At 39.5% G+C, this 12860-nt stretch overlaps 1 protein-coding gene across 1 annotated transcript; it reads right to left on the reverse strand.

Annotated features, from left to right (window-relative positions):
- Window positions 1–6536: 6536 nt before the first annotated feature.
- LOC123623429 (non-histone chromosomal protein HMG-17-like) lies at window positions 6537–7011 on the reverse strand. The gene has a single exon (XM_045530507.1). The coding sequence runs from the start codon at window positions 6982–6984 to the stop codon at window positions 6634–6636; it is 351 nt and encodes a 116-aa protein (XP_045386463.1). The 5' UTR covers window positions 6985–7011; the 3' UTR covers window positions 6537–6633.
- Between the last annotated feature and the right edge of the window lie 5849 nt (window positions 7012–12860).

The raw sequence follows: 12860 nt of genomic DNA on the forward strand, positions 1-12860 counted from the left end.
GTTTTTCTGTTGTCCATTTCATTTAGTTCTGATTTAATCGTATTAATTTCTCTTCTGCTGGGTTTAGGGTCAGTCTGTTCTTCTTTCTCCAGCTCTTTGAGTCTATTCATTAGGTTGTCTATTTGTAAGTTTTCTGTCTTTTTGATATAGGCATTTATGGAAATTAATTTTCCTCTCAGAACTGCTTTAGCTGTGTCCCACAGATTTTGATAACTTGTGTCTCCTTTGTCATTTAATTCAAAGAATCTTTTGATTTTCATCTTGATTTCTTCATTTATAAAATAATCATTCAGGAGAAGGTTGTTTAGCTTCCATGACTTTGAGTAGGACTGAGAATTTCTGTTAGGGTTCATTTCTACCTTTATTCTGCTGTGATCTGAGAAGATGCATGGTATAATTTATATATTTTTTAATTTTTTAAGACATGCTTTGTGTCCTAGGATATGGCCAATCTTAAAGAATGTCCCATGAGCCAATGAGAAGAATGTATATTCAGTGGATTTTGGATAGAATGTCCTGTAAATGTCAGTCAGGCCCATTTGTTCTAGTGTTCTGTTTAAGTCCATTATTTCTTTGTTTATTTTCTGTTTGGAGGATCTGTCCTGTGCTTTCAGCAGGGTGTTGAAGTCTCTGGCTATTATACTGTTGCTGTTTATCATTTGGTTTAGATCAAGTAGGGTTTGCTTTATGAATCTGGGTGCACCTAAGTTGGGTGCATACATATTAAGTATAGTTATGTCTTCTTGTCGAACTGTACCCTTCACCATTATATAGTGACCATCTTTGTCTTTCATTACTTTTGTTGATTTAAAAACTAAGTTATCTGAGATTAAAACCGCCACACCAGCCTTCTTTTGGCTTCCGTTTGCTTGAAATATAAATTTCCACCCCTTTATTTTCAGTCTAAATGCATCTTTGCAGGTTAGATGAGTTTCCTGGAGACAGCAGATACTTGGCTTGTATTTTTTTATCCATTGGGCCAGCCAATGTCTCTTGAGTGGGGAATTCAAGCCATTCACATTTATTGAGAGAACTGATAAGTGGGGCAGATTTCTGTTCATCCTGTTGGGTAGAACTTCATTGCTATGTTTTCTCTCTTGAGCCATTGTGGTATCTGGCCTTTGATTTTTAGCTCTTGACTAGTTTTACATTCGTGGGTCTTTCTTGTGCTGGTCCATGTGAAACTCTGTTCTTGGAGGGCTGGTCTTGTCTTGGTGAATTCCCTCAGTCTTTGTTTATCTGAGAATGTCTTAATTTCTCCTTTGTATACAAAACTTAGCTTAGCTGGGTACAAGATTCTAGGCTGGGCATTATTCTGTTTCAGAAGAGTGAGAATGGGGCCCCAGTCTCTTCTTGCTTGTAAGCTTTCAGTTGAGAAATCTGGCATTATTCGGATGGGCTTTCCTTTGTATGTTACTTGTTTCTTTCTCCTTACAGCTTGAAGAAGGGCCTCTTTAGTGGATATTTTGGTCAGTCTGATCACTGCATGATGTGGTGTCTTCCTATTTGCAATGAATCTCCCAGGGGTTCTTTGAGTTTCTTAAACCTGTATATCTAGAGCAAGGCCTGGGAAATTTTCCTCAATTATATCTTCAAACTTTCAACCCTTGCTTATTATATTCTTCACCCTCAGAAATGCCTATAACTCTCACATTAGGTTTCTTCACATAATCCCACATTTCTTGCAGACTCTGGTCTTTTCTCTTATTTCTTTGTTCTATCTCTGTGACTGACTTATTTAATTGAAAGGTGTTATCTTTGATCTCTGAGATTCTTTCTTCTGTTTGATCTACCCTGCTCTTTAGGCTTTCCACCGTGTTTTGTAGTTCCCCTGAATAAATTCTTCATTTCCAGGAGTCTGATTTGATTTTTCTTTAATATTTTGATTTCTTTAGTGAATTTTTCTTCCAAGTCTCAGATTTTTTGTGTGGTTTCTTTGTGTTGCTTATCAGTTTTTTCTTGCATATCATTCAGTTTTCTTACAATCCATGTTTGAAATTCTTCCTGTGACATTTTAGTGTTTTGAATTTGGTTAATGTCCATTGCTAGAGAGCTGGTGTTCCTCTTTGGGGATGTGTTTTCCATTTGATTCTTTATGCTTGCAGAGTCCTTTCTCTGAGTCCTTCCCATCTGGATCAATGGTTGCTTCCCTCTTTTCAGCTTTCATCTGGAAAGTAACACGCCTTGTTCTCTGTTCCTAGGCTGCCTAAGAGCCTAGGTGTGTTGCTTCCTTTGTCACTAGGGGGAGCCACTTATGTGTTGTTCAGGATTCTTCTACCACAATTGGGGGGCTGCTCCTGGTGGGTCCAGCCCCAGAGTATTGATTTGACCTAAAAACCGGTCTGATAAGTCACTGGGCTGATGACTTTTGATCTGCAGCCAAGATTCACACTGGTTGCAGAGAGAAAGTGGCTTTTTCTTGTCTTTCCCACTTCAGAGGTGGTGTCTACCACTTTCTGCATGAAGGATGCTGGCTAGAGGGAGGAGGTGGTGCCACTGTTCGCCCAGCACCCCAGTGGCTGCAGATCCCGCAAGCAATAGTCTGCCCCACTCCAATGTCTGCAAGGTCCACACTCTAATCTCTCACAACTGGGGGAGCACTCAGAGTTCACACATCAAAACGGTACCATTGGCCATAGGTTGCACAAGGGTGGAGCTCGTAGAGAGAGTCTGCGGGCTGGGGGAGGGAGCTGCCTGGCACCCTATGGCACCGCAGTGGCTAGGCTGTGGACCCCCAAAATGGTGACTGCCTGTGCACAGATCGCCAGCACTGGGGTTGAATGTTCAGGGGTTGGCAGGTGCCGGATCAGGGGGCTGTGTCATCAAGATGCCCTCTTGTCTCTTTTATGTCACCCTCCCACAATCTCACACCTGTTCAGCAGGAGCTCTGGCTCTCTCTGATCTACCCTGAGTGGACCTAATAGCCTGCAGAGGTTTCCAGGTTAGAGTCCCCTAATTAGTTTTCACCTCCATCAATCTGGACCCGCTGAGTGGTAGAGGCAACTTACCTGTCCCCTAACTGCCTCCAGTGGTAGCCCAGACCAGTCCCTCCCCCACCAAGCACAGTCCTGTCACAGAGCTCGGGAGTTCAAGATACTTCCCGCTAATGTCTCCACTCCACAGAGCCCTGCATCTCCTGCGGTGATTTTGCACCGGCTTCAGGCAGATCCCTGTCTGAGTGGGTGTGGAGGCCAGTGGGGAGGCAAGATATTCTCCTGTGGGACTGATCCCACCTCATTTGCTGGTAAGGCAGGCGCAGCCATCCCACGCTCTACTCTCTATTATTTGTCTCGCACTCTCCAGATTTTCGCGATCTTGTCTCCCATTCACTTTTTATTTTTCTTGCTTTTTATGTCCCACACTGATTCTCCCTCGATTCACAATGCTGTTCTTATGGGGGAGCGATCCACTCACATATAGCAGGTCAAGATCTATGCCTTCCTCTCTGGGAGCACGAATCCAGGAGGTTACCTCCACTCCGCCATCTTTTCTCCTAAGTTCCTCTTATTAAAATTGAAGCTGATATTTCTTACTCCAGGAGATAGTTTTAGGATAAACACACACACACGACATAATCACTGCATATTAAATTCATTTCTCCATGTTTCTTGGTCCATTTTTTAATGAAACTTTTTATTTTTAGATAATAATAGTTTCGCATGTTGTTGTAAGAAATAATACAAAGGGATCCAAGAGAGATTCCTTGTACCCTATATCCAGCTCCCTGGAGTGTAACAACAGCTCAGAAAACCAAAGTGTAGTATCATAACCAAGATATTGGCATTAACTCAGTCAAGACACTGAATCACCACAAGGATCCCTCACACAGCACACCCCTCCCACCCTTTTCCCTTCCTAAACTCCTGGTAACACTAAAATTATCTTCATTTCTCTAAGTTTGGCATTTCAAGAATGTTATATAAATGGAAGTATACAGTATGTCACCTTGTGGATTAGTGTTTTTTCTCTTTAATTGTAGAGATGGGGTCTTTCTCTGTTACCCAGTGCTGGTATCGAACTCCTAGCCTCAAATGACCCTCCTGCCTTGGCCTCTCAGAAAGTGCTGGATTACAGGCCACCATCACTGGACTTTTTACTGTCCCCATAGTTTTGTCTGTTCCAGAATGTCATCTAGTTGGAATCATACAGTGTGTGGCCTTTTCAGATTGGCTTCTTTCACTTAGTAATATGCACTTAAGGTTCTTCTATGGACTACCAAGTCCATGGCTTTGGTAACTCATTTCTTTTTAGCACTGAATAATATTCCATTGCCTGGATGTATATATTTTATTCACCTACTGAAGGACATCTTAGTTGCTTCCAAGTTTTCACAATTACAACTGCTATAAACATTTGTGTACAGGTTTTTATGTGGACATAAGTTTTCAATTCTTTTGGGTAAATGCCAAGGACCATGATTATGATATACTGGCTTATACAATTATAGTAGGTTTAGGTTTATAAGAAGCTGCCAAACTGTTTTCCAAAGTGACCACCATTTTGCATTCCCACCAACAATTTCCTGTTGCTCCACCTCCTCACCAGTGTTTGGTGTTGCCAGAGTTCTGGATTTGGGCCATTCTAATGGCAGGTAGTGGTATCTTCATGTTTTAATTTGCATCTTCATGATGACATATGATTTGGAGCATCTTTTAATATGTTTATTGATCATCTGAATATCTTCCCTGGTGAGGTGTCTGTTAAGGACTTTGGCCCATTTTTTAAATCAGGTTGTCTGTTTTCTTATTTTTGAGTTTTAAGTGTTCTTTGTATATTTTGGATAATAGTCTTTTATCAGAAATGCTTTTTTGCAAATATTTTCTCCCACAGTGTGGCTTGTTTTTCATTCTCTTAATCATGTTTTTCACAGAGTAGAAATTTTGAGTTTTAATTAAGTCTAACATTGATTTTTTCTTTCATGCATCATGCTTTTGGTGTTGTATCTAAAAAAGTTATCACCAAGAATATAGAGAAAAGGAAACCCTTGAACACTGTTGGTAGGAATGTAAATTGGTACAGCTATTATGGAAAAAGGTATGGAGCTTCCTCAAGAATATGTATAAAATAACACTGCCATATGACCCAGCAATCCCACTTAAGGGCGTCTATCAAACCAAGTGAAATCAGGACCTCAGGGAAGTATCTGCACTCCCATGTCCATTGCAGCATTGTTCACAATAGCAAAGGTATGGAAACAACCTCAATATCCATCAACACATGAATGGATAGAGAAAATGTGGTGTATACATACAATGGACTAGTATTCAACCTTAAAAAAGAAAGAAATCCTGCCATTGGCAAAACATGAATGAACCTGGAGGACATTATGCCAAGTGAAATAAACCAGACACAAAGACAAATACTGTATGATCTTACTTATGTGAAATCTAAAATAGTCAAACTTATAGAAGAGAGTAGAATGATGGTTGCCGGGGGTTGAGGGCAGGGAGAAATGAGGTCAACTTATTCATCCTGAATAACTGAGACTTTGTACCATTTTATTCAAGATAAATAAGTTCTAGAGATCTAATGTATGGCATGGTGACTATAGTTAACCTGATATAACCTATAGTATATCTGAAATTTGCTTAAAGAGTAGATCATAAGCATTCTCACCACACACACACACACACACACACACACACACACACACACACACACACACACGGTAACTACGTGAGGCGACGCATATATTAATTAGCTTAATTGTGGTGATCATTTCTGAATATATACATACATAAAAGCATCGTTATATACCTTAAATCTTTTTTGTTTTGTTTTGTTATTTATTTATTTATTTATTATTTTTTTTTCCAAGCCAAACTGTATCCAGCTTTATTAAAGATACTTTTCATAAACAATCACGGTATTTCAGGCAGGACATGGGCAGACAATCGTTAACAGTATACAACAACTTTCAAACTCCCTTCTTCAATGGTCTACCAAAATCAGAAAGCCACTACAAAATCCGATGAAGTCTTCATTTGATGCTCTGAACAGGGAAAGTTTAGAGTGAGGATTGACATTTCACATTTAGCATGTTGTTTAACAACTTTTCACAAGCCGACCCTGACTTTCAGGAAATGAAATGAAAATGACAGAATTTATCTGAAGATCCACAATCTACAAATGGAACTGCTGCTCTTTTGAGGGGCACCGTCTCAGTCGTGCCACTGGAAAGTCCAGATTACCCGACATACTGGTAAGCAATTATTGGAGGTCAGGCCCCAAGAGGTGTCTGGGTTTAAGGGAGTTAAGACTATGCTGAAGGCAGAGAGGGAGAACAGGACATAAAAACAAATTAGTTTTTCCGTACCACAAGGCATTTGTGCCAAGGTGGCTGTGTGTCAACGTCAGGGAATCCCTCCTCCTGAGAGCCAAGAGGAAGTCTCTCAAAACTAGAAGCGAAAGGTGTTTTCCCCATATGGATCTAGCTTTGGAGACGTTCTATTAGTGACTTATGCCCCCTTCCCCCCAAAAACAACAATGAAGTGTTCTGTGTGCTAACAACATAGCTTAAAAAAAAAAAAAAAAAGTAAAACAAAATTCTGCATTTTTATAAAACTTGATAAAAAATAGTATTTCAAACTGTACAGTCACCAGAAGTACACAGTTATCAAAAATGCACACACTTCACTTGGCATCTCCAGCACCTTCAGCTTTCCGTGCCTGGTCTGTTTTGGCATCTCCGTTTTCTGCAGGGTTATTCCCCTCCTTGCCAGCGTCAGCTTTTCCCTTTTTCCCTTTGGGTACCTTCTCTCCCTTCTTTGCAGGGGCCATTTTAGGCTTGGGCTCTGGCTTTGGAGGAGCAGGTTTAGCAGACAACCTCGCGGATCTTCTCTGTGGTTTGTCCTTCGCCTTGGCTTTATCTCCTTTAGCATCCCCTTCAGCCTTTCTCTTGGGCATGGTGGCGATGGCGGCGGGACGTAGGCGCTGGACACGGGGATGCAGCGGCGCGTGGGCTTTGGTCAGTCCGGGGGTCATTCTCGCTTCCTCTTCTTCACACTGCTCTAGTTATTTATTTATTTATTGCTCAGACCTTGCAGGGATGGTATATACCTTAAATCTACACAATTTTTATTTGTCAATTATACTTTAACAAAGCTAAATTAAAAGACTTCTCAGTCACCATTATGAATAAGGGAAAAAACAAACAAAACAAAAACTATTAACTAAGCTATTTTGTTTGCTATTCTGGAAAATATAATTGGATGTAGAAAACTAAGCTAACTAAGTTAACTTTATAAAGCTAGAAGTGGTGGTTCTAAAAGTAGAGAAGAGAGGATAAAGCCTTAGAGATTTCATTATCGGCAGAAATCTGAAGACAAACATTGCAGAAAAATACCTTGAAGAATCCTGACGGAATTTAAATATCCAGAAATAACCCTATCCTTATCAGATAAAGGAAGCTATTGATATCATATACATTTCTAAAAGCTTTTCAGCATTAAAATGAAAAGTCGAAAAGTATTTGGCTCAAAATCATACATATTTCCATATTCAAGACCATTTTACAATTTTCAACTTCTTGAATAGGCCAAAAACAACCTTTTTTGTTTCAAAATAAACCTTCAGAATTAAATCTAACTGTAATTTTTTGAATTGTTGGACATTTTCAGCAAATATTTAATTGTATATATTTAAAAAATGAGAATGAGAAGTATAATTTTGGAAAGCATCTTTTTATTCTATGTGAATAAAATAAATTTCTAGCACAATAAATTGTATTGATTGAAAAACAGTGTACATACAAATTTGTAGAATTTTGCCTGGAATTGGAATCTGTACAATCAGCAAATGTTCAAAGGAGTCCGTGACTCCAAAAGGTTTAAGAATTGCTGATCTAGAAAAATGGTTGCATTAGTTATCCCTAAAGCAGGCACTAAATATTGTTTCTGTAAAAAAAGAAAGTCATCACCAAACCCAACGACATGTAGATTTTCTTCTATGTTATCTTCTAGGAGTTTTACAAGACTATCTTTTCTCCATTATATTGCCTTTGCTCCTTTGTGAAAGACCAGTTGACAATATTTGTATAGATTTATTTCTGAGCTTTTAATTCTGTTCCATTGATCTGTTTGTCTATTCTTTGACCAATACAACATTGTCTTGATGATTGTAGCTTTATAGTGAATCTTATAGTCAGGTAGTGTAAATCCTCTGACTTTGTTTTTTGTCTGTTTGTTTGTTTGTTTGTTTTATCTCAATGTTGTTTATTTGTTTTTCTCCTTCAATATGTGTTGTCTATTCTGAATTTTTTGTCTTGCCAAATCAGTTTTAGAATCAGTTTGTTGATACCCATAAAATAGCTTGCTGACATTTGGATTGAGATTCCATTGATTCTACAGATTAAGTTGGTAAGAATGACATCTTGACAATAATGAGTCTTCCCATCCATGAACTTGGAGTATCTCTCTATTTATTTAGTTCTTTTGGTTTCTTTCATCAGTTTGTAGATTTCATCATATAAATCTTGAACATGTTTTGTTAGAATTATACCTAAGTATTTTATTTTTGGAGGATGATAATGTAACCAGTATTGTGTTTTACTTTTGAAATTCCACTTGTTTATTGCTGATATTAAGGAAAACAATTGACTTTTGTATATTAAGCTTGTATCCTCCAACTTTGTTATAATTGCTTATTAGTTCTGGGAGATGTTTGATCAATTCTTTTGGATTTTCTACATGATGATCATATCATCTGTGAAATCTGTGAAGAAAGTTTTATTTCTTCCTTCACAATCTATATACATTTTATTTTCCATTCTTGTTTTACTGCATTAGCTAGGACTTCTGGTACAACACTGACAAGCAGGAGAGAGAGGGGATATCCTTACCTTGTTTCTGATCTTAGTGGGAAAGCTTCATGTTTGTCGCCATTAAGTATGAGATTAGCTGTAGGGGTTTTGTAGATATTCTTTTATCAAGTTGAGAAAGTTCCTTTCTATTCCTAGTTTACTGAAAGTTTTATCATGAACACATATTGGATTTTGTAAATTATTTTTTCTGCTTCTATGAGTAAAACTTTTTTGATTCCACATATAAGTGATATATTAGTATTTTTCAGGGTTCTCCAGAGAGACAGAATCAATAAGAGATATAGATTTACGCATATCTTATAATAGGGGATTTAATGCAATTATGGAGGCTAAGAAGTCCTGCAAATTGGTTGTCTGCTCAATCCAAGTCCAAAGGCCTCAGAATCAGGGAAGCCAATGGGGTAACTCTCAGTTACAGAAACTGAGTCCAAATGCCTTAGGACCCAGGAGGCCAGGGGTGTAAATCCTGTAGTCAAGACTGAGGAGGCTGGAATTGTTGTCTGAGGACAGGAGAGGAAGAGTGTATTCACCAGTTCCAACAGCAAGATTGACACATTCACCTTTTTTGTTTTTGTTCTCTCTGGACCGCCAACAGATTGGATCATGCCCACCCACACTGAGGGTGGATCTTCCCCAACTAGTCCACTCAGACTTACATGCTAATCTCCTCACACCCTCACAGACACATCCCAAAATGGTGCTTTACAGAGTTTCTAGGCATTCTTTAATCCAGTTAAGCTGATGTCTAAAATTAACCATCACAAGTCCACCCTTTGTCAGTGTGGCATCCATATACATCTCCTTAAACAATACTTAATCTTCAACTAAGACAGTAACAAGGTAATAGTTCCACCAGCATGATGCAACTATCCTGCATACAAATGAAAATGAGCTGATTCCTTCCCCCAAAGAAAAGGTAAATCCCCTGAGTGATGTTTGCTCTTCTCCTGATATCCCATGGCTTAAATACTATGATGTAAAATTAACAATACTAAATACTAATATAAATTCAATAAATCTTATGTTATATGATAAAGGAATAAGAGAAGAATGAAAACAAAGATACTTTCTTAATATGTATATATATACTCACAGACATATTCTTAACAAAATAGCAGTCTCATTTCTGTAACTGGTCACAAGGTTGTAGATGGTATTTATAACTACCTTCTACTACTACCCATTCTGTGTTCCCGTTGCCTTGAGCAAGCACCTCAGCTGATCATAGTTTTTAACCTGGTGGGGTGACCTAACCCTTCATTCCTGAGGAGACTCTGGAGTGGGCCTGCCAGTGGGCCATTCATAATCCTGTCTGAATTGGGTTGTTGTAATTTCCCATTGACCTTAGTCATGGGGCACGGTAGTACTAAGCATTGTGCCTCTTCCTTGGTTGTAGGAGGGGCCAGATGCAACAACTTATCCTTCACTTTAGAAGGGACATCTTGACATGCTTCACATGCTGGACCCCTGAAGACTTCACTGAAATAGAAGGCCCCTGAATTTTAGTCGGATTTACTCCCATCCTCTGACATGCAAATGTCTTACCAATGAGTCCAGGGGAGTTGCTACTTCTCACTCACTAGGTATAATCAGCATAATGTCATCAATGTAATGTACCAGTGTGGTATCTTATGGAAGGGAAAGGTGATCAAGATCCCTGCAAACTAAATTGTGACATATAGCTGGAGAGTTGATATACCTCTGAGGTAGGACAGTGCAGACGTATTGCTGGCCTTGCCAGGTAAAGGCAAATGGCTTCTGGTAGGGCTTATGGAATGGGATGGAGAAAAAGCATTTGTCAGATCAACAGCTGCATACCAAGTACTAAGGGATGCGTTAACTTGCTCAAGCAACAAAAACACATCTGGCACGGCAACTGCAATGGGAGGCCCCACCTCCTTAAGCTTGCAGTGATCCACTGACATTCTCCATTTGTCTTCCGCACAGGCTGAACAGGTGAGGTGGGTGGGGTGGGTGGGACTTATCCAGCACCCTGCATCTCTCAAGGCCTTTGTGGTGGCACTCATCTTGGCAGTCCCTCCAGGGGTGCAATATTGTTTTTGATTCACGATTTTCCTAGGAAGAGGCCCTTCTAATGGCTTCTGTTTGGCTTTTCCCATCCCATTAGCCCTCACTCCACAGGTTAGGGGGCCCATGTGGGGATTCTGCCAGTTGCTAAATATGCCTATTCCAATTATGCATTTTGGAAGTAGAGAAATGACAACAGGATGGGTTCAGGGACCCACTGGACCCACTGTGAGTTGGACCTGAGCTAAAACCCTTGGTACTAAGATATGGAAATAACCTGTTGATTGACAGATGAATGGATAAAGAAAATCTCTCTCTCTCTCTCTCTCTCTCTCTCTCTCTCTCTCTATCTCACACACACACACACACACACACACACACACAATGGAATATTAGTCAGCCATAAAAAAGTCCTGCCATTTGCAACAACATAAATGAACCAGAAGGGCATTATGTTAAGTGAAATGTGACAGACACACTGGACAGTGTCCCTCATGTGCAGAGTCTGACAAGAAGAGGAAATGTCTGACTCATAAAGGCAGAGAGTAGAGCAGAGACTGCTAGGGCTGAGGGGTGGGAAAATCTTGGTCAAAATGTACAAACTTTAAGTTACAGGATGAATAAATTCTGAGGACCTAATGTACAGAGCATGGTGACTATGCTTAATAATACTTTACATTATAAACTTGAAACTTGCTAAGACCGTAGACCTTAGGCATTCTCAATAACAACAAAAAAAAGGTAACTGTGAGGTGATGTGTTAATCATGGTAATCATTTTATAAGGTACACATATGTCAAATCATGTTGTACACTCTAAATACATACAATTTTTGTCAATTATACTTCAATAAAGGTGAAAAAATTAAAATTTTCTGAAAACTGAAGTGATATAAGTTTATGGAAACAGAAAATAGTAAAAAACTGAAAGTACTAGCAAAATACTCACACCCAAATTTTAACAGTTTTTCTTTTTCTGGAAATAATACCATTGAGTTTTTCATTTTGTTTTTATCCAATCATATCTTTTCTATCAAAGCAGAGGAAAATCCAATATACTCAAAAAACGTCTCCCAGCTGGGCGTGGTGGCTCACGCCTGTAATCCTAACACTCTGGGAGGCCAGGGGAGAAGGCTGAGGTCAGGGGTTCGAGACCAGCCTGAACAAGAGCGAGATCCCATCTCTACTAAAAATAGAAAAAATTAGCCAGGCGTGGTGGCGTGTGCCTGTAATCCCAGCTACTCTGGAGGCTGAAGCAGGAGGATCACTTGAGCCCAGGAGTTTGAGGTTGCTGTGAGCTAGGCTGATGCCACAGCACTCTAGCCCAGGCAACAGAGCAAGATTGTCTCAAAAAAAAAATTTTTTTTTTCCCAGCAATTTTCAAAGAGCTGATTTCAGACCAATTATCTAGCTAAAGAAGACTAAAAAGTTGGACAAAACAGAAAAAAAAAATGTTTTTGAAGGTATTAAGGAGCTACTAAGGCAGCCAAAACATGTGGGGTTTGGATCCCAGACAGAAGGAAACCCTAAGCAGTGAGCCTGACATTTGGAGCAACCTGTCCCTGTGAATATTTGCCATTCTCAGGAGCAGAGAAGCAGAAAAATCTGTACACAATGGAGACAAAAACTGTAGTTCAGGGACCAGAGAAATGCCTCAGGTCTTTAGCTGGGACCCTTGTAGGTTTACACCCTAGAAACAGGTCTACACTTGAAATACAATGAAGATCAAGTGTGACCCAGCTCAGTTAGTGACTGGATTAAGATGGACTACCTCTATCCTATTGCAATAATTAATTAAATGTTAATGGATTAATATTCTACTTATAAGAAAAAGAAAATTTCAACTATATGCATGTGGTATAATAAGAAATATACATTTGGCTCTGCCCCAGTTACCTGACACACAGCTCCTAAAACCCCTGGAATCTCGAAATCTATTTTGTATGCCAATGAGATGACTGGTGGCTGGGGCTTCTGGGTGGCTTCAGGGGGCTGGTTCCAGGGGAACCAAC

Source organism: Lemur catta, chromosome 18 (genome assembly GCF_020740605.2).
Source record: "Lemur catta isolate mLemCat1 chromosome 18, mLemCat1.pri, whole genome shotgun sequence".
NCBI classification, from domain to species: domain Eukaryota; kingdom Metazoa; phylum Chordata; class Mammalia; order Primates; family Lemuridae; genus Lemur; species Lemur catta.

What these genes read in the sequence shown, in the direction of transcription:
- LOC123623429 (XM_045530507.1), bottom strand. Translation starts at nt 6,984, where the DNA reads ATGACCCCCGGACTGACCAAAGCCCACGCGCCGCTGCATCCCCGTGTC.